The sequence below is a fragment of the Caretta caretta genome, chromosome 12 (assembly GCF_965140235.1).
Source record: "Caretta caretta isolate rCarCar2 chromosome 12, rCarCar1.hap1, whole genome shotgun sequence".
Taxonomy (NCBI): domain Eukaryota; kingdom Metazoa; phylum Chordata; order Testudines; family Cheloniidae; genus Caretta; species Caretta caretta.
The window spans coordinates 8320438-8345487 of NC_134217.1; the positions used below are offsets into that span (position 1 = coordinate 8320438).

General features: G+C 45.3%; 1 protein-coding gene across 2 annotated transcripts; it reads right to left on the reverse strand.

The window, feature by feature from the left end:
• Positions 1-8780: 8780 nt before the first annotated feature.
• Positions 8781-21516, reverse strand: HERPUD1 (homocysteine inducible ER protein with ubiquitin like domain 1). Of its 2 annotated transcripts, none has more exons than XM_048816634.2 (8): positions 21334-21516; positions 17606-17683; positions 17421-17492; positions 15442-15575; positions 14463-14582; positions 13566-13904; positions 11885-11990; positions 8781-10655 (listed from the first exon to the last, which is right to left on the reverse strand). In XM_048816634.2, the coding sequence occupies exons 1-8, from the start codon at positions 21478-21480 to the stop codon at positions 10488-10490; spliced, it is 1164 nt and encodes a 387-aa protein (XP_048672591.2). In that variant the 5' UTR covers positions 21481-21516; the 3' UTR covers positions 8781-10487. The 2 variants fall into 2 exon arrangements, with proteins under 2 accessions (XP_048672591.2, XP_048672590.2); XM_048816633.2 differs by having other exon boundaries at positions 17421-17495.
• Between the last annotated feature and the right edge of the window lie 3534 nt (positions 21517-25050).

The window sequence follows — 25050 nt, forward strand, 5'->3', positions numbered from 1 at the left end:
CAGCTCTGTCGACGACTCGCTGCGTGGTTTGGGCACGTCTCTTTGTGCCTCCGTGTTCCCATCTGTAAAGCGCGGATGATAATCGGTGACCGGTGTTGGGAGGATTCACACAACAGCTCTGATTAACCACAGCAATAACACAGAGGGGTGATCTACAGGTCTGAGCACAGGTCTGGGAGCCAAGCACTCCTGAGCTCTATTCAACTGGCTGGGACAGTGACTAAGGGCAAGTTACAGAGGCCAAAAGTTTTCGGATTTGGGTGCCAAAAGCCAGCGATCTAAGTCCATATGGCATATGTCTATAACACACACACACACACACACACACATAGAACTTCACTTGGCACACAACAGTGTAGCACGCAGTGAAGTGAAAGACGCTGTGTCCCAGGGACACTGCAGGAGTCAATGTCATTACCCCGGTTAGAATTTAGTATGCCTACTGGTGAGACGAGGGGGTCAGTTTCACGTCTCTTCCCAAAAGGCAGAGCTCTCATGCTTCTGGTGCTAACCTTTTGAATCCTGAGCCGTTTGATCAGTCAGGATTTTCTTGCTGCAGTTCGTAAATAGGACAGAACTTCCTTTGGGGAATTCCTTTGTCCTGATGTTAAAGGTGGTGCAGGGAATCTAGCCTGATTGTTTTTCTGTAAAGATATCCTGAGCTGGAAAAGTGACTAGCCTCTGGTATGGAGGTATTAGCGGTCATTGACCTGCAAAGGGAAACGAAGTTCAGAGAAGACTGCAAACATTCAATGAAAAGGAAAGTCGTGCAGGGTTCCTGGAATGACCGGCTAGCTAGGAGCTCACATTCTTACTAACGATGGGGTTGCATTGTACTTGCTCTCATGACTGGCGTGCTAGTCAGAACTCTCCCTCTGCAGAGCGAAGCGATGGCCGTGGGCGTCGGCTGCAGACCGTTGTGTGAAGCCATCCCACTGGAGCTGTGCGGTGAGACGCTGGAAGGGCAGAGGCACCAGGGTGAGGAGGGGAGCCCATACCACCCACTCACCCACCCACTCCTCTAGGGGCGTCTGGGACACCTACAGAGGTCGGCAAGCCTTGGAACAGAGCTGGGTCTTTTAGCTCAGGTAGTAGAGGCTCATGCTGCAAGAACCAGAAGTTCCAGGTTTAATCCCTGCTGCCAACAACCCACCCAGGGGCGCAGCATTACAAAAGCCTGGTATAAAAAACACAGATCCAGAAAGACAGAGGCTGCATGCCCTCGACACTGGGGGTGGATTTCATCTGCAATGAATACATTGAGCAGCACCAGTTTTCGAGTCTTGTGTCCCAGGGTCATTGACCCTTCCTGAGGGCACAGCGGGCCTGGGCGGGGGAGAGGGGAACTGCAACGTTGTTCTGGACTTGTGCCCAGGTGTGAACTCAGTATGTGCCAAGGGCAGGTCTTCTGCTGGTTTCAGACCTCAGCAATGCCAGGAGTAGCAAGACTCTAGTTTTGCTGAAGCAGTTTCTGGAAGACTCAGGGAAGTTTCTCAGCTCTTCCACAGAAGGACAAAGGGGTTGAATCTTTAACACTGATCATTCTCCCCAGCGTTCTGGGAGATTTGACTTGACTTTAATAAAAACAAATGTAAACGTCTCCTACAACCCCTTTCAATGGCTCAGATTTCAGACTCTTGGTCTTTATGGCGTCCTCGTCTCCAATCCCCCAGCTCAAAGAGCAAGGTCAGGAGCCATTGTTCGAGAGGAAGGACCAACCGCTGGTTAAGGCACCAGCCCAAGACTTGAGAGAGTAGTCACCTGCCTATCATAGAATATGGACCAATCCCCAATTTTTGCCCCAGATCCCTAAATGGCCCCCTCAAGGATTGAACTCACAACCCTGGGTTTAGCAGGCCAATGCTCAGTAGTCTGTGCACATCTTGCTGCCTTGGCCTGTTCCTTGCTGCCTTTTTAAATCTGCTTTAGTGCATTAGCCCTTGGACGATTTTTCGAACAGCCATCCTGAGCGGACAACGTGAGCGGCCTCAGGAACCACATTGTACAGCTACAGGGTTACTCGCAGGCGTTGACCTCCTGCAGGAACTGGGAGGCCAGAGATTTTCCGAATGCAATAACAAAAGGAGACTGGAACACAGGGCTTCAGCTTGCACAACACGTCTCTCCCCGCCCCCAAGCAATAAGCCCGAGCACACGCTCTATGGCCATTGCCAGATCGCACAATGGGAGCTCCGTATCCAGGCCCTGGGCTGTTCTCAGCTACGCCCAACTGCCTTTGCTCCAGTGGGGCCGGACAAGCGAAATGAAAAGCAGCATTTGGCCCCTCCGGCCTTGCTGGCATTTATTCGCTGTGCCACTGGCACGAGAGGGCAAGCGGGCAGTATGGGATCGTGACATAGGCAAGCCTGCAGCTGGCGGGGGTTTATATGACAGTAGAACTTAGAAGTCCTAACCAAGATCGGGGCCCCCTTGTGTTAGGTGCTGTACATACACATAGTACAAGACATCCTGCTAGGGGGTAGGGACTGTCTTGTAAACTAAACAGACAAGTGGGAGAAGAGAAATATCATCCCCGTTCACAGAAGGGAAACTGAGGCACAGAGAGACTAAGTGACTGCCCAAGGTCACCCAGGGATACTGCCGCAGAGTCAAGAATTGAAGCTAGTTCTCAAGTCCCAGTCCAGGACTTCCCCTTTTACATGCCGCCTGAGCCAACGAAAGCGTGTTGCTCACCAGTGAGTGCAAGGGCCTAGGAATGGGATGCTGACCCAGACTCTGTCACCCATCTGCATTTTGACTCTGGGCATGTCAGTGACCCCCTGTGCCAGTTTCCCTGACTGTAAAATAGGGATAATCACACTCCTCCGAGGGGGAAGGGGAGGCTAATGCATTGAGTGTCTCCATAGTGTGTTGAGAGGGACGGCAAAAGGCGCAGGTGAGCATTGGCTTTGTACGGACTCATCTGAAAAACATTCGCATGTGAACGCACACTTCATTGCCTGGGCCTTGGTCACCTGCCAGCCAGCGGTATGGAGGGACACACGGACGGTTTGGCTACCATGCTGGCTCCATTGATCTAAATTCTGTACAACACAGCGATCCTCTCATTGCTACCCTGCATCTGTTTCCTGAGATGGTCTTCAGCTCTGGGGGCTGGCAGCACTAGGGACTCCATGATCCACTGCTCTCTCCGACCTCCGGTTTCTCTGACCCTCCATTCCCCACCTCAGTGCTCCTTTCGTCACTGCTGCTGGGCTGGGAAGATGGCTGAGCCCGCCAGCAAAGCCAGAATAGACAAGTTTTGCTTATGGAAGGCACAAGGGAGCTGGGCGATCAGAATACTCACCCGCGAGCAGCGTCTGAGGCAGCTGGACGCATCCCACCACTGCTGGGTCTGCTCCCTCCTCCGAGGAAAAGCGGATCAGTGAGTGCTGCGGTGTTCAGTGATTGCTCTGAGCCATGGGAGAGGAAAGCGCTCCACTTCGGTCAGGCTCTGCGTCCTAAACAGCTAGCATTGCTTAATGTTCTAGGGAAGCTCACAATATTCACTTCCAACTGACTCTTGCCAGAGCCCCTTAAAGGTACAGTTCCCCACATGTGCCGACTCTATTGGCCGTGGCCCCATTTCCTCCCCTCAAGACCGAGCTGCAGAGATCTCCCCTGCATCCCGCATGGACTGCGAATGTTTGCAAAGCAGCATCTATGCTGCCCTGCATCGTATGCCTGGCTTTGACCCTCATACTAGTGTGGGTGGGAGTTTGCATAATCCACCCCAGCTATGGGCCAGAAGAACAGGGTTATCAGCGAGGGGCTTTGGAGCTCCAAATACCCCAATGGGCAGAAGATATCTGGCTCCTGATTCCGAGGCCCTAGTCGAGATGTCCTTGCTAGTTAACTCATGAACCCATTTCTTTATGGAGATCACTGAACCTGTCAGAATCCCCCCGATAGCCAGGCCTTGGAGAGCCATGAAATGGGTCTTTCCACATTTGGGGAGCCGAGCTTGCAGCCGTGGGAGGGAATAGAGCCTGGGCTCTTAACCATGGCCCTAGAGCCGGGGCTCTCACACTTCATTGCACCGCGACCCCCTCCATGACCCCAGGAGGGGGGGACCGAAGCCTGAGCCTGGCCGAGCCCCGCTGCCCTGGGCAATGGGGGCAAAGCAAACACGCAAGGTCTGCATCCCCAGGCAGGGGGCCTGTAACCTGAGCCCCGCCACCCAGGGCTGAAGCCCTCAGGCTTCGGTTTCAGCCCCAGGCAGTGGGGCTCGGGCTTCGGACCTCAGCCCTGCCAACCCCAGTAAAACAGAGTCACGACCCACTTTGGGGTCCCCACCCACAGTCTGAGAACCGCTGCTCTGGAGCTACTTCCCCCCCAGCAGGTGAGGCAGCTGTTCTGTTAAGCGGCACCGCATGGCTTCCGCTCACAAGTGGGAGATGGCTCAGTAGCTCAATCACACAAGACTGAGAAGGGACTCCTGAATGCTAATCCCAGCTGAGACACTTCTTCCCTCTGTGGCCTTAGTCAGGTCACTTCCCCTCTCTGCCTTCGCTTCCCCACCTGTAAAATATGGATAATAATATTTCCCTGCAGCCCAGGGTGCCTGGTGTGAAGGTTAGTGTGTGTAAAGTGCGATACATAAGCATACAAAACTGTCTCGCCTTCCCTCACCTGCTTATATGGACAACAAGGCCTTGAGAAAACCCTGACTATATTAGTGGCTATTAACAGACCTCAGGAGAAGCGGTTGGACGCTGCCTCACCTGCAGCAAGAGGCCAGTAATGGCCCAGCGATCACATCCTCCACCCCAGCTGCATGATATTGAAGATTAAAAGTGCCCCAAAGAATCCTCCAGCAAACCCTGGCCCAGATCCCAAGGCCAGCTCTGTAAACAGCGGTGTGATCATGGTGCACAAGAGCCATTGTTTGCAGGGCAAAAACTTCTGAATACTCTCCCCACCCACAATAGCAAGTCTGACCTGGTGAGCGACGACAGGAAAAGCAACTAACAGGAGGCATCCGATAAAGCCCCCCAGGCCCCTGCTTTGTCAAACCCCAGCCTTTTGGTTACTTTTCCTGCTAGCACATTGCCCTTCAGCCCACAAAGGAGCAAACCCAACACACAAGATGAGGGGGACCAAGGAATGAGAGGGCCTGAGCTGGAGTCACTTGGAGAGGACAGCAACAGGACATTGCAAAGAGGGGAAGAACAGCTTTCTTTCATCCTCCTCTAGTTTTGTCCGTGCTGAGCAGGGTGGAAGCCCACGTATCAAACTGACATATAACCACTTACCCCAGGCTATGCTCCCATTCAGGTTTTCACCCCCACTCCACTCTTGGAAGTCATAGATGGGAGCTGGGCTCATAGCTTCAGGGAAAATCCTGGCCATTTTGGCTTCTGTCAAATATTCAGCACTCGAACAGGGCATGGCCTTGTGAAACTCAAAGGGGACTCCAGCTAGGCCGAGGAATTTACTGGCCAAATATCCAGTGCAGCCAATTTATGATTTTATCCCAAGTCTCATTGCTTTGGTGCTTTCCTTAAAGCCCTAGCTCTGGGAGGCCTGGTATTACGTTAGACTCTCCCATGAAAAGAGCTCAACGTTTATTAACTCTCATGATTCTCAAGCAAGTCTCGTGATTTTGGGAGGTCTGACCCAGTATTTATGAATCCTTGGGGCTAACACTGCTCAATATCTTAAATCCATGCTTGAATTCTTCAACAGAGGCAGGAGCATTCAAGCATCCAACTCTCTTCAGGTTTAACCAAAGGTAAATGACTTAGAGAATCATCAAATTTTACTAACACCCCCCTGGCCAAATTAACACATTCTCTGTCTTGAGCTCCTCAGGGACAGCCTGCTTAAGGTGTTCATAAAGGGGGCAAAACACAGCAGGAAGAAGTGGTCAGTCAACTAAACATCAGATTTAAAAAATCCCAGATTCCTTACACATACAGGTTCAGACCACCTGGTTTTTCACCCTGCTGAGTGAGACACCCAGAGAATGAAGTAGTTCACTATAAAAGAGTTTTTCAGATTCGACTTTAGAGGGCAGCTCTGTTTGACCACATGCCTCTACAAACAGCACCATAAAATCCCATGGTTATCATCTCCCAGATCATGTCCCATGTTCTCACTACCAGGGAAATCCATTGCTGACTAGTACTCCTGCAAACCTCACCTGAGAGCCAGCCTAGGCTTTGTTCTTTTAAACACCGGTAAGAACGGCCAAATTATGCTCAGTGACACCTTTGCAGTCCTAGTGCCATCAATAGGTTTGTACAGGTGAAATGGTTTACTCAGTTCCAACCAATCATGTTGATGAGGCACAGTAAGGAATAGAATCCACCTGCCTCTCTTTGAGCAGTTGTTTCTTCTGGGCTAAAGAGATTAAAAAGCAATAGAAACATATTTTTGCCTCTGATACATGCACTCGGTGGATCGGATTATGTCATTTTATGCAATTGCGTTTCAGGGTAGAGCTGTTCTCTGCTACTTATAGGTATAAAATCCCCGTAGGCAACTCTAGATATTCCAGGGATGAGCACATTAGCAATGTCTTAATAAGTTCAAGGGGAAGAGGAGCTCACTGTTTTGTCCCTAACTGAAAATTCTAGTACCTGTTCATAAACTGAGCATGGCTTTTCCCTAAAGGGGATTGGCATCTGGTAAAAATTAAACCACACTGGGCCTAGATCATCCCCAATCATTTATACCTGAAGGAAGCAGGACAGATCCTCAGCTGGAGAAAAGTGTCTGAGCTCCCATAAGATGACAATTCCCACCAGCTGAGGCTCTTCCCCCACAACCCCAGGGTAAGGACAAAACGTTACCAGTAGTGGGAGTGGAGAGGAAATGATTCCATGATCACCTGCAGCAGTTAGCTATTTGCAGTTACTGGGCTTGAGCAGCAGTCAGTCTGGTTTTAAATTCCTCTTTCCTGTGCCGTGGGGAACATCCCAGGCTAGCACCAGTATTTTGATTGCAGTTTTACACACTCGCTAAGTTAATGAACTGTCACTTTAAAATAGCTGGAAAGACAAAAGCTTGAAATAATTTTAGAACCCAGAACTTAGGATCTCCCTGCCCTGGTTTCCCAACAGGGACAAAGATCTGTTCACCGTGCAGGCAAAGTAGCCAGAAGCTAGGGACAGAGCACCATGGAAAGCAGTTGTCATTTCTTCACTCACTCTGCCACCTTGTGACCAATCCCCCTATTTACAACTTTTGTTCTTTCAGAGATCTATTGTTTTCTATGACCTTAGCCTGGACACAGGCTACAGCCCCGAGCCGCTGTTTGTTTCAGTTGTTGAAATAGGGTTGGTGATGCAAATAGTGGATAAAGCGAGAAGTTATAATTGAACAGCTTGTTGTTGGACCAACCAGTAAAGCCTAAATTATGTATAAAAGTTCTTTGCCCATAAACCTAGGGCTCATCTTCAACTTCTCCTCCCTCAGCCAGGCAGTTTCCACATCCTTCTGCGTCTTCCTCCAGAACGTTATGAGAAATCAATCCATTTTTCTGCTGCCAAAGCTTCCTTCAGACCCTCATCTCCTGTCTGCTCAGTAACCTCTGGACTATCCTTCCCCCCCCCCCCACCCCACAGTTCTAATCATATAAGCCTCCCCCACAACCTTATCCCTCTGTTCTAACCCACCCCAGCTCCCCCCCTTCCACCCCATCAAGCTTCTAGGACCTTCACAACTCAGCCCCTCCAGACCTGTCTTGCATCCTTACCTTGCTCCTCCACCCCACCCATTTATCAGCCTCTCTCAACATCTTTTACAAGGCTCCTGGCACACTACTCTACATATGGGCAGTCTTCCCAGACCTCATCATCCTGGCTCACACTCTCTTTTTCCTTCAAAACCACCCGTGATAATCCTAATAGGAAAATCAATCCATAAGTGTCTGATGGATGGGAAAAAATCGACCCAAATACAGCAGGTTAATCAACTTATACATTTAACTACATCCTCTTCCCCCCCTTTATCAAGGAGTTGGCTCCTTAGATGTACTCTTCAGAACAGGGGCTGTCATCTGATACACTTCAGTTCAATTTTGCATAGGCTTGGAAAATTTTGATTTTATTATAATTCTGTTAGATAGTTTTTATCACTTTAAATGGTTGCAGTTGCAGGAAATTATGAGGTGGATGGGGCTGACAATTTGATCAAATCAATTTGGGATGCCTAAGGCTGATTCTTCCTCAACTTCCAGAGTAATGAATACGGTGCAATTACTGGAGCACCCGCTCTAGTAACAGCAGAGGCAGCTGTTTTAAGAGAAATGTAACCATGTTTTATGCACATAAAGGTGAAACTAAGAAAAACAACATGGCTTTAACTTACGGTGCCCATCCGAAAGGTTCAGTTATCAATGGAAAGATTCTTTCAGCAATTTGTGTGTTTGGCGAAATCAACATTTGCCAACAAGAGTAGCCTTTCCAAGCATAATCATGGATACTAATGGGGCCTCTGCCCTACTGTAATATTATATACATATGAAAAACAAGGCTGGTGGAGGCTTTTTCAGGCACATTACATTGGAACAATAAACATGAAGATTTCTCACTGCTCTCAGGGATACAGATGATCATGCTTTATAAAGATTTGTTAAAGGCTGTATTACTTTATTTAACCTTCCTCTTCACTGCCACCTCAGCAGATTTATGGGAGTGACAGCTTCCCACTGAGGTTGCAAGCTTTTGAAACAGGAACTCTATTATGCAGTGGTGACGGATTTATCTAAAGCTAATCTGTTATGATAAGGAATGAAAAAAAAAAGCTTAACTGCAATAGATAGAACACTGACAAACATTAAACCCTGTTTAATGGGTAGGTGTAATATGTGCAAAGAACAGGATTAAGAATTTCAGATTAAGGAATTACATGGTCAGCTGTACAGAACAAATTCATGCACATTAGCATGACAAGATATTTACTTTAAAGCTTTATCATGCAGTTTTGCCATCTACAAATAGCATTATTGACAAGAGATGTTAATCCCACATCCCATAAAAAAAAAAACCACAAAAACCCCCCCCAGATGTTTACTTCACAATAAAACATTATCCTTGAGCTAAAACAATGCATTGCAAACCCATGCATATGTCAAAGGAGCCTCGTACATCAGGCCAACTTCCTGAAAGCCTCTAGAACGACTAGGAGCAGCTACAAGTTGTTTATGACCATTGTAACTTCAACTTCTTTTGTTTGTTCAAAGAAAAGCTATCCAAGGCACATTGGGAAACAGAGTTATAGGCTGCGGAGGAGTAAATCTAGTTTTAAAATGTGCAAAGGCTCTTTTCATCTATACATGCAATTAGTGACTGGGTGTGCAGAGTGCAAGTTAGGTGCACAGCCATCCATTTGCAGAGGGCAATTGGATAATTGTGGTCAAGTCTGCACCCAACTGATGGTTTTCGAAAACAAAGCCCTTGAAAATATTAGAAGTTAAAGGGAACACCATGAAGGAAGAAATTAGTACAGTGACAGTTGTTCTGGAGCAGTCTTGTGCTTGCTGGGATGCAAAAGCCAAGTCACTTTTCTGTACATCTCAAAAGGAACATAGCCATTTGTCATGAACTTCTGGGATTCGGAAAGTTCTAACTGACAAAGGTAACAGGCCCTTCTGAATTTAAGTTGACAACAAAAAAGTGATTTTGGCATTGGTCTTTCTAACAGTACAGAAACTTACATGGATTGATTACAGAACCGCTAGGCTACTTAATCTGAGCATCCTGGAAGTGGTTACAAGATGCACAGCGCAACTAAATTCTACATGAATGAAGCTTTGGGATTTACAAGCAAGAAAAGGAACCTTTAAATGGTTTTTAAAAATACCTGAATTTGACAACTTGAAATTCACCCTGTAACTCAGCTGATCCATTTGGTGTACTTGTTTATCAAAGGCTCTGGTTATCTTTCATTTTCTGACAAAGTAGGTACTTACTGTATTACACAGTATGTCCTCCATAGGAAATTTACAGAGAAAACATGATTTATCTTCATTTTCGTTTAAGATTAATCACTACATTCCTTTAAGCAATTTAGGGGTAAATCCTCCCTAGAAAAGTCTGCCAATACTTAACAGCAGTTCCTTGTTTTAGATGAGATACTACACTCAGTGTAATTTAAATAGCATTTGAAAAACATTCCAACAGGAATCAAATAGCATTGGTAGAAGCAATCTGCTTCTCTTACATCTCCGACACACTTGTTTAACGTCTGTGCATTTAGGGCACTGCTGTACAATGCTAGGCCCTCTAGTTTAATGCCTGTTATACAGCACATTGAAGTTCTTTGGAACGAAGACATGGAAAGCACAGTACATTTTAGTCTATATGCTGTAAAGGTTTAAGGCTTCTTGCAGCTTTCAGGTTGCTTAGCTGCTATAAGATAGGGAAATCCCACTGATACTTGTCATTTTAACTTTGGAGTTGGTGTCCAGACTAGTCAGGTATACATAAGAGTAATCTGCTGGAGTTACAGATGGGCTAGTACATAGATAGCAAAATCGGTTAGTTGGCCACAGCTGGAGGCCCTTCTGGCAGGAGCGATGCAAAGAAAGTCTTGAAGAAAAGCCAGGCTGTGTTCATAAATGAAGGACTGTCCTGCTGATTTTCTGGTAAAGCTCTTCCTTCATCAGGAACAGCCTCGGGTTCAGCTTCGCCAACTACATTTTCCTCCTGCCAATATAAAGTATCTCTTATAAGTGGGGATAGTTGTTTTAACTATTCTAAAGTCTAAAAACCAGATTCCTTTCTAAAAACAAGCTATTTTAATTCCTTTCAACTGAAGAGCGTAAAGAACTCATTAACAGCCCTGATTATACTGCAGTATTTCATTCCTTTATTACCCATTGTCCCAGAATTGCAGCTCAAGAGACCACACAGCTAAAACACAGTAAAGCCACCCACCACTGTCACCAGGGCCAATACTGTCCTGTGCTAAATAAAACTATTTTATGACATATTTACAAGTGGGAGTGATGCATCTGATACGCCAAAACAAGCTGCTGAGTCTGAACAATATTTTGATGTTCTAGTTGTAAATCGGTCAGCACCAGGAGCACAATTCCACACCGAGTACTAAGACCAAATGAAAATGCCAACTTGAACATGTCCCATTAACAGCATATACAGAGAGAAACATTGTGTATAACCACCCATACCAGATTAAGATTTATACACATTCAAGTTTTATCTGCAATAATGAGAGCTGTTCACTTGTAGCAGAGACAGATTACGGTGGGACTGTTAACACCTGCTGCAGTAGTGTTGTGTAAATAAGCACTGCAAATATTTGCCTCTTCCCAAAATATGAAAATTGTTGAGCCTGTTACACTGCTAACAGCCACAGTAGCCCTTGGCCAAGCAGGGATTTTCTGGAACAAAATGCATCAACTACAAATACCAGTGATTGCCAGTGTTAAGTTTTAAAACCAAATACATTTCTAACGTACAGCAGGAAAGATACTTTGATTTCTATGAAAGCAAAAGTTTCAGGGTACCTATTACAGTGGTAACAACTAGAAACAGCAACCAGACAGAGCAGGAATTAACCAGATCCCTCCTGTTCTTTGCCTATGGCACATAATGAATTTAGTCTCCTGAAGGCTGTTAATATTTTAGTCTAATTTCAGTTGGGTTTAGCATGCGAGTGGCTGGGCGGTGTTGGTGGCCTCTAAAATACAGGCGGTCAGACTAGAGGATCTGTGGTCCTTCTGGCCTTGAACTCTATGACTTAGTGAGAAAAGTAGGCTAGTTTAGATATTATTTTACCAGGAAAAGAAGTTTCCAGCTGAAGATTTTGTAGAGAACACTATTCATCTTTACTAATACAAATGTTTGGAAAATGGAAACTAAACCCTTTCCCAGGATTTCCTGCTGTTGTATGTCAAATATTGAGCCAATACCTGTAAGTTATTGTTTTGGTCCTGGTTTATCACAGCTTGGGGAAAAACATTGTTTGGAAGAGGGTGAACTGGCCGTCGTCTAAATGGAAACCATCCAGCATGGTGCCTGGAAGACAAGAACTCATTGTTAAGACCAGTTAGCTAAATGTTACTCCTGCCTTGCTACACTTCAGGCCGAGCAAACACTTGAATACGCACACAAGAGTAGACAGTTTGTTCAACACCCTGGGATAAATTCTGATTTGTTGAGGTGCTGGAGGAAGGCTCCCAAAACCTTCTCCGCCATAATCCCTACCACCCAGCATTATGGCAGCAAGGCACAACATAGCGTTCAAGAGGTAGCAGTGGATCCAGCTCTAAACAGGCTGGTGCATCACAGCCTAAGGGGTCTTGATCAGGCCCCCAGCAGGCTAGAGCACATGCTGCAGCATGTACCATGAGAACTAGGACAGAGTGCTGTTTTTTAAAGCAGCCGCATGTACCACCATACCTTGGATTTCCCTACACCTGCCCTGTGCTAACAGGATAACTAAAACTGTGATACTGGCATTGCTCCCTCATCCTGTGCGGCTTACAAACAGGAGTCATAACAGGCCACTAGGAAAACTAATCTCTTCCCCTCCCTAGTGGCTGTATCTTGTGCTCCAAAAATATAAACTTTTAAAATGCTGTACCCTAATTGCTGTAAAGATAAACTTCAAAATACTAACCAGATGTAATCCAATGCTGACTTCCTGAGTCTGCAGACAGCCTAAAATAGCTCTGAGAAGTGTGGACTGCTTCTGTTTGAATGTGTTAACTCTTAAGCCTACTTGTGGCAATTTAAAGGTCTACACTAATGTCACAACTGATTCAAGCATGTAAAGGAGGACGACAATTATCTGAAGATCAGTGCAACAAATTATGAGCAGCTTCACAAGTGGGCAGAGATTGGGAAGTACTACAAACTACCACCCCATTCAGAGCAAAAGTGGTCTGTTTGACTGGTAACATTTTTTCTAGTCAAGAAAGTGGCTACGGATTACACTGCACTGAATTAGTTTTGCATGTTTAGAAGCAGTCAACCATGGTAAAAAAATGCTTAGCCACATCGTATATAAAGGGATCAATTCCCCTACCAAAGACATGGTTGCACATGACTACACGATCTTTAGCCACATTCTTTGACTATTAACCTGAACCGGTAACGTATGATGTAGTATGTTAATGTTTTATTGTAACTTTGACTTAAAACAATTCCCCCCAAAAATGTTGAGCTAAGAGTTACAGTAAGAGATTTGCTGATCCTGGGATACATTTTGACATGCCAATCTAAGACCCGGTCTTATCAATTATTTTGGCTAGGAATGCGATTTCTTACAGTGATACTGATAAGCCCTCGTGTGGCTACAGTTATACCAGTATAAAGGTGTCCTATCTTAGTATAGCACCTTCCTATCCCATATGGGATAAGTTACACAAGTAAAAGCACTTTTATACTACTATGAATGCATCCACACTAGGGGGCTGTATTGCTTTAACTATACGACTATAGTTAAACTGGTACAACTGATGCATAAATGAGCTGTAAGAGACTTGATTACAACAAAAGACTATCACAGTGCAGACAAACTGCTCCAAAGAGCAGTCACCTGAATGACAAGTCACTGAAATGTTTACTTCATGAGACATGCATGCTTACAGGTACATCAGAACTGTGCCGCCCATAACCATGAGGAACCTGCTCAGGCTGGAGTAGAAGTAGATAATGTTGACAAAAACGAAGAACAGGGTTGCCGAATAAAGCCAGTCCAACCAATCTCGATTCATCTCCTCCTCCTCTTCCATGAGAGGACCCCCCTGGGCATTCATTTGCAAATTCTGATTGGCTCCTGCATTAAGCTGAGGAGGGGGGTTATGGTTTCCAGGCAGGTTTTGTGCAGGAAATGCATCTGGAAGAGGGGCTGAAGCTGCAACTGGTGCCACTGGTATCTCTTGTGAACTTTGGGTAGGTGATTTATCAGCAGAAACGGCAGCCAAGCTGAAAAGAAGATAAAAGTAGTAAGACTTTGCCAAGCTCTGCAAAGGATAATAAAGCAGACATAAAAACTTGTTAATCTTAGATTCATGTGCAACTAGGAAGCAGCACGTGGTTAGAACAGTGACAGAAATCGGCCCTGTTTATGCCAATGACATGCCACGTGATGGGACAAGTTCAACTTTGTGGATCAGTTTCACCTTCTGTAAAATGGGGTAACAACCATCTTTGTAAAGTTGGAATACAAAGGGTTTATTTCAGTACTCCACTGTTTCAAAACCTCAATACTTAGAAGACCCGGTAGCAGGCTGGGTAACAGTATCAAGTTTTGCAGCACTTAGCTTTATCTAGGCAAAAAGTTGCAAGTAAAACTAAACCTAATTACATTTTAGGAGCCACATACAGCATTTATATTTACATCAGACATTTGAATCATAAAGGCTACGTAACTTGCCTTTCAACTACATTACACCTGAGGGAAAGAAAAAATTCCCTCATTAAGAAATAGTTCGAACATTTCAAGGCTCTCAGGGAGAATAGGAAACAAAAATGAAAACTTACTATTGCATGTAGTACTGTCTTGCATAAATCTGCTGAAACCAGGACATCTGTAGTATGTTGTAAGTGGTATATGGAGAGTACCCAGGAGCCACACCATGGGGAGGCTGAGCAGCTTCAATCCTTATTCAAAGGGTAAAACACAGGATGTTTGTTTACAAAAGAACAGGTACGCCCACTTCCCCAGGTCTTTCCCTACTTGTACTATGAAAGAGACAAGCAAACAGCTTTTGTGATGCTGTGCATCTTATTGTGGGTAAAGCATCATATACCACACACTTTCAGTATACCCTGCCTTAAATCTGGGCTTGAAATACTGCAATCATTTTTATTAGAACATGATTGCAGAAATCTACATTTCATCCTGAAAATATGCTGTTGTGAAATCAGAGGGGGACTCGAAGACAGTCTTACTACCACTGGATCACATGTACCATATTTCTGATTAAATGATCTGATATTCAGCTTTTAAGTTCAGTTCAGGTCCATTCAAACGGAATGGCAATGCTTAAGGAGTGTTCCAGAAAGTAGTACTATGATCTCAGAGGAAAGCAAGCCCCCTCAAAACTAACCTTCTTCGAAGTTCAATAGAATAGTGGAGACAGCAATTCCTGGGAGAAAAATATTGATCTCCTAACAAAGGAGAATTAATTGTAGGGGCTACCTGCATCAGAATTTAGGGATCAACATAGAAGCTTCTGGATTCATAGTTCCATGAAAATGTAACAATTCTACTTTCCCACATATAACAGTAAAGATAACGCTTCCCCACTGGTTGGAGAGGCATACATCCCTTTCACCCCTTCAGTGTCCACTTAACTATCCAGAAGAGTAATATACATGGCTTATATTCCACTGACATTTACAACACTAAGTATGGCATGAGGTGCTGGTATTCAAAGCTTAGACTGTCCAAAAACAGATAGCTGAACATGAACGGTCAACATTTTCAGAAAGCTATTGGCATGTGTGGCATATTTACCTAGTATTGGCTTCCCCTGTAGAAAGCTGGTTGCCGGAAGTCTCCCTTTGTCTCAAGCCATCATTTGAAGAAACTACAGAAGGATCTTGACCAGGTCCTGAAACAGTCTTTGGCTCTTGATTGGTTTCATCAATCTAAATAATAATACAGTTAATATTGGAGCTGACTCATAACAGTATTGGAGAAAAAAGTCTTCTATTCCAAAGCTAAGAGGACGGTCTTGAAGTTTTACCAAATTGCTGTGCATTTATACAGATCTTTGACAATGGCTGGGACTATTAATTTGTACTGCTGTAATGCCCATTGTTATAACCAGTCCGTCCATACATATTCAGTTTCTAACACTCCTTTAAAGGTAACCTGGAAAGGAAAAATTAGTTTTGTGATTTTTTCCCCTGCCATCTCATGATATGTAAAGGTCTGAGTAGGTTTTTTAAAATTTTGGTTTGCTTATGGGTTTTTTGGATTAGAAATTCAGATCCTGTGCTGGATAAAAACAATAACCGGAAAACTCAGACTTGTCTACACAAAGAAGTTGCACCAACTTAAACTGGGATAACTTTGTGCTTGTCTAAACACAAGCTGTACTTCTTTAACGATTCCATTCCCATACAGGAATAAGTTATACCAGTACAAGCATTTTTATGCTAGTATAAATGCATCCATCCATACTAGATCATTGGACCACTAACTATACTGGTATGGTTAAAATGGTATAACTGGTGTGTTTAGACAAGCTCTAAGCATATAAAAAAAAAAAGTAAAGCTTCCTTGGGCCTTTTTCTACACCATAAAGCAAAAAATGTTCGCTCTCTTTTTTTTCTTAATTCTTTTGCAGGTCCCCTTTGAGAGCAAAGATCATCTGTCCTTCTCATACGTGTACTAGTATGAGAATTTATTTTTAAATGTGTATCTAATTTTGGCGTTTATGAAATGAGGTCTTAAGTCCTAGCAGCATGTGGGTGGCTGCTCTGCAAGCTGCTCTACAGAACTAGGACAATGCACCTTAATCAAAATGCAATACCTGAACATTTCTAGTCCCAAGGATCTCTGCCTCTTGTGTTGTGACAAATATCCAACTGGAATTAGGACCTACTGTATGCAGTTCACTTTTGATTTAAAGAAGGGTGGAAATTTATGCCTTCAGATATGAAGCTTGTGCATTAGTTAATCACCTAACTTCCATTCAAGAAAAAAAAAATTGAGAGATCATATGTATTGTGTACTGAACTAACACACACAAAACTGAAATTCTAATGCTCATTTTTAGTTTCAATTTCCTCTTCCGTATGCTTTTGAAGTTCTGTTGCCAAAGGAAGTCCCAGCAAAATTCCTATGATGGACACTCCCTATTCAAATGGTAATCACTTCCCTCTCCTTCCGCATAACCATTAGTGTGATTGAAGTCAGTAATCATGGGGGAACAGGCACCACAATTTAATTCTTTGCATACAGCCCAGCCACCGTGTCCATCATTGGCTGAAGAGTCTACAATATGAGGTGTCACTAGCTATTTAATGGGACTAAATTACATGTGATTAAACATTTCGCCCCCCCCCCCCCCCCCCAGCAGTAACGTCATCTCAAGTTTATGCAAACAATTAGAAACTGAGGTTTGACAAGTTAGACACAAAGTGGGTGAAGTAATATCTTTTATTGAACCAACTTCTGTTGGTGAAAGATAAGCTTCCGAGCTCCACAGAGCTCTTCAGGTGCCATCAGCTCAAACTTAAACAATCCTTGCACTGCGATTACCGTACTTATTCCAAATGTGTAAGCGTTCCTTCCCCCAGCCCTATTACAACTCTGAAGCAATGCTGCCACAACACTTAAAATGACAGAACTTTTAACACATGAGGTTTGCCACCCTGCTTTGACATTATCAACCTTTACAAACATACAGTCATTAAAAAACTAGGTCACATTCCACAGATTTTTGCTAATTCTTTCAATACCTAATGTAGGAAAAAACTACATACCTTTGCATTGGTTTCTTTCATTTTTGACAGATTCTTTGAATGGTATACCAGATGAAGAGCATGAAACGTCTCCTGCTAAAATAAAAGTCAAGACCTCTTATAATCATTTTGTTTCATCTATTAAAACTTTATTTGACCTCACTCGATACTGCAGTGCAGTTACCACAAACATGTAAATACCATACCTTGGGCAGCACATCTCTCAAATAAAGATGGTCAAGCAGCAGCTTCCCAGAATAAATCAGCTTCTGGTCCTCTTCAGGCTTTGAGAGGAGACAAAAATATACTGGTTACCAATCCGTCAAATGTCAAAAAGAGCTGTGTAAGTAAAAGCTGACTGACAAACACCAGAGGCCAAACACTGCTGTCAAATACACAAATGCTACTCCCGCCCCCCATCCCCTCCCCCACTGAACAGAAGTTGTGTGCATCTCTATTAAAGATTAATTCAGTCAATTACCTGTATGCAAAATTTGTAATATCCTAGAGATTTAGACAAATGTATACAGAACGAGGATAAAACAGCTGCTCCGGTATATGAAGTGACTAATTTGTAGTGTAGGCCAGAACCCCAATATTTGCTGTCCCCACCACAATCCTGGCAAAAAGGAACCTCTCTACACTTCTTAAAGCAGAGCTTTGGGATATTGACCAACTTGAGCAGCAGGGCAGACACTTTGTAATCTTGTGACAATTTGCATTCTCCCCCACCCAGTAAGTCTGGGCAGCTCTTTACACAGAAATCCACCTGCAGGTGGAGCACAGTCACTGGGAGTTGCCCCAGAGCAGGAGAGCCCATGTTCCCCGCCCTACAGGAAAAGGTCAGCTCTGCCAGCCTACAAAGCAAGAGTGCTTCTGCCGCTTCCAAATTTAAGTCTTCAAAGCTACTAAAAACCAGTCGTACGTGATTGCTACATAAATAATGCCTCTGACCAATGCTGCTGGATACCATTTTAACACCCCAAAGCAGCATATGAAGACCTCTAGGCTTCCACTGACACTGGACATTAAGCAGAAAGATGCATTTCCCACAGCAGCACATCGTCACAACATGCATGGAATTTGCTCAGATTGTCCATCATCTAGCACTCGAAAGCAGGGTGGATAAAAATGGATTTAAATAAATCAGATTTTTTCATTCAAATTAAATAAGCAGCTTTAGTTCTAAAGAATAAACCTATTTAAAATGTAATTTTAAATTTAAAACCTAAGTTAAGGCCTAAATTTATAATCTATTGAAATCATTTAAATAAAATACAAAAAATTGTCTTAAGCAGTACATGTTTGAATTTCTTTAACACTTGGCAGCAAAGTACTGAAAGATGGAAGTCACTAGCTAAATGCCTGGAACTAGAGTCTACTGAAGTGCTAAAATAGTTTTTGACAGCAAAAAGAAAAGGAATACTAGTGGCACCTTAGAGACTAACCAATTTATTTGAGCATTAGTCAGTCTCTAAGGTGCTACTAGTCCTCCTTTTCTGTTTGCGAATACAGACTAACACGGCTGCTACTCTGAAACCTTTTTGACAGCAGTAGCCTCTTCCACAGGTGCAGAGAGAATATACTCTTCATTTCCAGTCTATTCACCTAGTTCATTCAAAGTTAGCAACTGGGAGTTGAAAAAGCAGGAAACCTCTTCAAATCTATGAATAAAAACTAGTTGAGAGAAGATGAGCTCCAAGTTATAAAATCCTGAAGGACACAGTCAACAGAATTAATCAGGTTAAATTCACTAACTAGAGAGAGCACTTTCTTTGTTTAATAAAAATCAGTTTTAAAAGCAAAACTATTTGAATTTTTGTATGTTTCCGCACAATTAAAATTTAGTCATTTTAAATACTGTTTGTGTATTTCAATTGAATTTGATTCAGCATCCAAGTAGCGCTTGACACAAATCACAAGATAAAAAAAGGAAAGCGTCATTCAACCTTTCCTACCAAATATATATACATATATAATTGCTTATATACAGATGTAGTAAATCCTCAGCAAAAGAACAATAGACTTAGTGCAACCAACAGGTTGGTTTCTAAAAATGTTGATTCTCTTTGGTAGAGTAACTAGAGTGCAAAACCACAATTAAAATCTATTACTTAAAATCAAGGTTTCCTACTTGCTGATTGACAGCACATTAAAACTGATTATTTAAATCAAGCCACCCTGCTTGAAACCCCACTGTGAGCTTACTGCCTCCCTGCATCATGTCAATTCACATTTGTACAAATTGTTATGTCGACTTATTTGATTAGTCTTAAGAAGCATATAGAACAGAGTTATTTTGGGGTTTCCTATAGTACCCATAACCAGAATATCGGATATAGTAAAAACAACATCTAAATACTATTTCACACTGACACAAGCAGCTGTTTGGGACTTAGCCTTAAAAAAAACCAAAAAAACCAAAAAGATTTCTCTCAATCAATCTAATGCTTACAGGCAAAACAGTTTCGTAGTTATTTCATGGACAAAGTTTCTTTTGACAAAAATAATGCAGCAATTTAACTCCCTTGTCTTGCCTGGAACACTAAACTTTTTTTTTGTTTTTTTTTTAAACTTTGTTACCATTGGGGGGAAAATACTAAGACTCCAGTTACATACTACTTCAGCATCCAACAAGCTACTAAGCCACATCAACATTAAATGGCAGCTGAACAGGAAGAAATAAATCAAAAAGCCCCAAACAGGTTCCCAATACTCTGAACAAGTTTCGCTTCTGTATTTACAACTGATTTCCATAACATATTTACAATATATTTCAAATTGCACTGTAACATTTGCAACTAGCCAACCATGCAGAAGCAGGTGTTCTGGAATCCTGGGGTGGGGGAGGAGGAGAGAAGAGAAGAGAGAAGAGGAGGGGAGAGGAGAGGAGGGAGGGAACCACACGTTTTTTCGCATCCCATTATCAAACTTTAAAGAGACATCAAACAGTTGCTGAAGTTCCCTGAACCTGTGAACACTTTTACAGACACAAAGTGGGTGATGTAATATCCTTTATTGGACCAGCTTCTGCTGGTGAAGACTCGTTTCAAGCTTACACAGAGCTCTTCTTCAGGTCCTGAGGAAGGTTCTTCAGCTCTGTGTAAGCTGGAGACTTTGTCTCCCTCACCAACAGAAGCTGGTCCAATACAGAAAGTTTTACTTCACCCACCTCGTACTGCTAAAACCCTGGTGCCAACAAAGCCACGACAGGGCATGAACATTTTTGCCTCTTGTGGACAGCAAGGTAAACAGTGAAATCTTTTAGAGCCAAGGCTGCCATAATTAGCGTGCTTTATTTTATTATTATTTTTTTTTTAAGAGGGAGGGCAAAGCAGATTGTGCAATGCAAACGACAACAGCTCTGCGGGAACACAGGCACTCACGTCCACTCCTGGAAGCGGCCCACGCATGGGCTCCCATCGATAGGGCCCTACCAAACTCACAGTCCGTGTGGGTCAAGGTCAGGGGAGTTTAAAAATCGCAAAGGTCATGATTCCCGCTACTTAAATCGTACATTTCACCGTGTTGTAACTGCAGGGGTCCTGACCCCAAAGGGGGTTGGGTGTGGGGGGTGCCCCCCCCCACAACCCTGCCGCCCCCCCCCACCCCCTGCCGGGTCAGGATCCCCTCCCCCGCCGCCGGGTGAGGAAACACCCCTCTCCCCAGGGAGGCCCGCAGCGGAGCGGGCCACAGCACCGAGGGGACCCGGTGTCGCACGGCCCCTCTCACCCTCCCGGCTTGGCGGGCCCCCCGGTGGGGGGGGGGGGGGCGGCCCCGCAGACGAGACGAACCCGGACCCCAGCTACTCCCCCCCCCCCCCCACCACCGCACACCCGTGGGCGAGGCAGGCGGGCACGACGCCCTGCCCGGGGAGGGGGCCGCCGGAGGGAGGTGCCCGGCGGGGAAAGGCGGCGGGGGGTCCCCTCCTCACCGGCTCCTCGGGGTGCAGGCGCCGCAGCCGGGCCTTGAGCTGCCGCACGGTCCAGCCGGGCTCCCCGCGGAGGCGCAGGTCCGGGTGCCGCTGCGTGGGGCTCCGCACGAGCAGGTCGAAGGGCTCCGCGGCGCGGCCGGGCTCCATGGCGCGCGGGGCTGGGGGGGGGCTCAGCTCCTGCGGGCAACGGGCTGCGAGGCGACGGCGCGCGCGCCACCGGTGACCTACGGCCGCCGGGCCCCTTTTATACCCTCACCGCCCCTCGCCCCGCCCCCTGTTCGCCTGTGCGCTGTGGCTGCTGCGGATTGGCTCCGGGTGGAGAGCGTGCCAATACGTGGGCCTATCAGAGTGCACATCCGGCAGGAGGGTGACAGAGGGTGGGGCCTAGGGAAGGGGGCGGGGCTAGGAGGGAGGCTTGGGCGGGGCTGCCCAGCTGGGCTGGGGTGAAGGAGGCTGAGGGCCACCCCTGCAAGGGCCCGGGGCCAGAGTGTCAGCCGCACCTGCCCTGGAGCGGGCCACAGTGGCTGTGGCTCGTGGAGGGCCACCCCTTCCGGAGCACACCGATACAGCATCCCGGGACCGTCGAATTCTTGCCGGTCTTGCTTCAGCCCAAGCTGCCGTGGAAGGGAAGAAAGGAATTCCTTTCTCCCACCCTTTGTCTGTCTTGTCTATTTAGAGTCCAAGTTCTCTGGGGCGGGGACTGTCTCGGGGGTGTTTGTACAATGCTAAAAACAACGGGATCCAGAGCTCAGCCAGACCCTCTAGGCCCGCGGTTCTCAAACTTTAGCAACCTCGGGACCCCCATTTTGATTTAAAATTTTTTTGCAGACCCCCAAGCTGCCCTGCTCCGGCCCAGGTCCTGCCACTTCTCCTCCCTTCCCCTGAGCGTGCCTTGTCCCCGCTCCTCCCCCTCCCTCCCAGCACCTCTTGCACACCGCTGAACAGCTGGCGTGCAGGAGGCACTGGGAGGGAGGAGGAGGAATTGAGCCCCTGGAGTACCCTTGCAGACCCCAGTTTGAGAAACGCTGCTCTAGGCACCATTGCTTCAATACAGAAACAACACCCCTGGGACCCTAAACACCTACTTGGCACCTGCCACCCCACACTGGAACCCATACGGTGCATCATCAAACAACTCCACCCCATATTTGATAGAGTCCCCATTCTGAAAGAAATCATTTCTGAACTCACTCCCTCCACTTCGGGCCTTCAGACAACCCCCTGACTTCTCCAAGCTTATCATTAGATGCAAGCTCCCCCAGCCAAGGACACACAAACTTAAAGTGCCACCCGACTCTGCCAGAACAACAGAGGCAACGCCTGCAATCATAGCTCCACTGCTACAATGATCAACACCCCCCCGCAACAAACCTTTCTCAAGATCCATGGATCCTACACAAGCCCATCACAACATGTGGGGTACCTCATCCAGTGCACTAAATGTCTCAATAACTGTGGGTGAAACTAATCACTGTGCTCTTAAATGAACTCTCACAGAAAAATGATGAAAGACAAAAACAGCCCATCACCTGTGGGTGAACATTTTTCACAAAGCGATCGCTCTATGTCTGACCTATCAGTCTTCATCCTCACAGGAAACCTGCACAAATCTTTCAAAAGATGAGCCTGGGAGCTTAAATTCATAATGCTGCTTGAGGCTAAAAATCCTGGACTGAACAGAGACAGTGGATTTATGGTTTATTACAACAATCTGTAACCCAGGAACTAACCAGCCTCTTTTTGTCCTGTGACTGCAGAGGTGTTAATGGGCCACTCTACCTTGAATGGCCCCTTCGAGTATGGACTAATTACTTTTGCTAAACAAACCTGTCCACCTTGCATTTGGCTGTGATGCTTGGAGTACCTTTCCCAGTCCTGAAGAAGAGCTCTGTGTGGCTCGAAAGCTTGTCTCTCTAACCAGTAGAAGTTGGTTCAGTAAAATGTATTATCTCACCCACTTTCTCTCTCTCATATCCTGGGGCAGACATAAATACAACTATACCGCATACAAAAACAATGTAAGGAAAGAGAAGAGCACCATGTCTGAGTAAGTTACTGTTATACTTCTCTAATATTTGTATTGCATTAGCGCCTAGACCCCCCGGGTGCTTGGCACTGTACAAACATTTAACAAAGAGATAGTCCCTACCCGAAAGACCTTACAGTCTCAGAGTATGTCTACACTACAGTCTAACCCTAGAGAGAAGCAACGGTACTGAGACAGAGAGATGCTTTCTGCGCCAATGTCTCAAATACAACTGCAAGAGACAGATTTCCTCAAATTTGGTGAATTATAAAAGACATCTCAGCAAAGTGCAGTGAGGAAAAATTGTTCCTGGCCCTGAAAGACAGGGGAGAAATGGCACTGCACCACTTACCATCCTGTCACCAGATCAGGTATGGACAGTAATAACAAATGGACCCTCAAACAGTGTGTGACCCCATACTGGCTGGGACATACCTGCCCCGACAGGCACCTGAAGGGTCTTACACTTTAGCAACACGTGTGTATCTTGTCATCCCAATAAAGTCTCATTGAAGTGAACTGCTTGATCTAACCCTCCCTGATACCCTCCCCAAACAACCAATAAACTGGCAATCCTCTGCTGTGTCATCTCCTTTCAGTCCAGTAGGCTCAGATCACTGGATCTTGACTCAGTTTCCCTGGAAACAGGGATGTCCAGTTCCCATTGGCTCTCTGACAGATTCTGACATATCCATAGTTTGCAGATACCTGAAGCACAATTGCTTGGCTCTTCTCTTACTTTCAAGGTAAAGTGCCATTAAGTCCTAAAAGTCAAGGAGAACCTCCCTGATCTGATGCTGTTTAGTGCAGAGTCTCTTTCCCATTCTTTGTCCCCAGTTGAAATTTTCTTCTGAACCCTCTTTCCTCCCTTGACATCAATGGTAAAACTCCCATTAATATGAACTGGATCACGGCTGTAGTGTGATTAAAAAAATAAATAAAGCAAGATATCAGTTTTATTTCCAAGCACAAAGTATTTATTTTTTGCCCATTTCATCAGGTGCTCAGTTTTCTCTGGCAGCTGGCGACTGTTGCCCTGAGGCACAATCGGTTCATGGCCAGTACTGTACACTTGTCTCTCATTGTGTGTGTCATTTGCGGGATTAGCGAGACAAGGAGGGTGAGGTCATATCTTTTATTGGACCAACTTCTGTTGGTGAGAGAGACGAGCCTGCAAGCTTACCCAGAGCCCTTCTTCCAGTCTGTGTAAGCTTGAAAGCTTGTCTCTCTCACCAACTGAAGTTGGTCCAATAAAAGCTATTACCTCACCCACTTTGCCTCTCTAATATCCTGGGACCAACATGGCTACAACAGCACTGCATACATTTGGACGCTTGTCATTTTTGGTTCTAAGCCAAGGTGAGCTGCAGTGTCTTATCCTGGATTGCCATGTGCGGTTACCCATGACACGATTATTTATTATTTGTATAACAATAGTGCCTAGCAGCCCCGGTCACGGCCCAGGATCCCATTGTGCTAGGCACCATACAAACACAGCCCCTGCCCTAAATCTCTACTGCCCTCCTCTACGAGGTTCCAGGGACGGGGGTGGTTCTATCATTGGGGCACTATCCCACTCAGAAAAAAATGAGAAAATAAAATGTGAAATCAGTTGAGCCTCATCCCAGTTCCATGACTCATCCACAGCTGATCAGTCTTTAACAGAGTAGCTTCTAGAGACAAAGGATGCA

Excerpts from the sequence above, each read along its gene's own strand:
- HERPUD1 (XM_048816633.2), bottom strand. The coding sequence starts at position 21,480 with ATGGAGCCCGGCCGCGCCGCGGAGCCCTTCGACCTGCTCGTGCGGAGC. Across the intron at positions 13,905-14,462 it reads AGACAGTACTACATGCAATA|CTTGGCTGCCGTTTCTGCTG; the intron begins GTAAGTTTTCAT and ends TCTTCTTTTCAG. Across the intron at positions 10,656-11,884 it reads ACCAAAACAATAACTTACAG|GAGGAAAATGTAGTTGGCGA; the intron begins GTATTGGCTCAA and ends TTATATTGGCAG.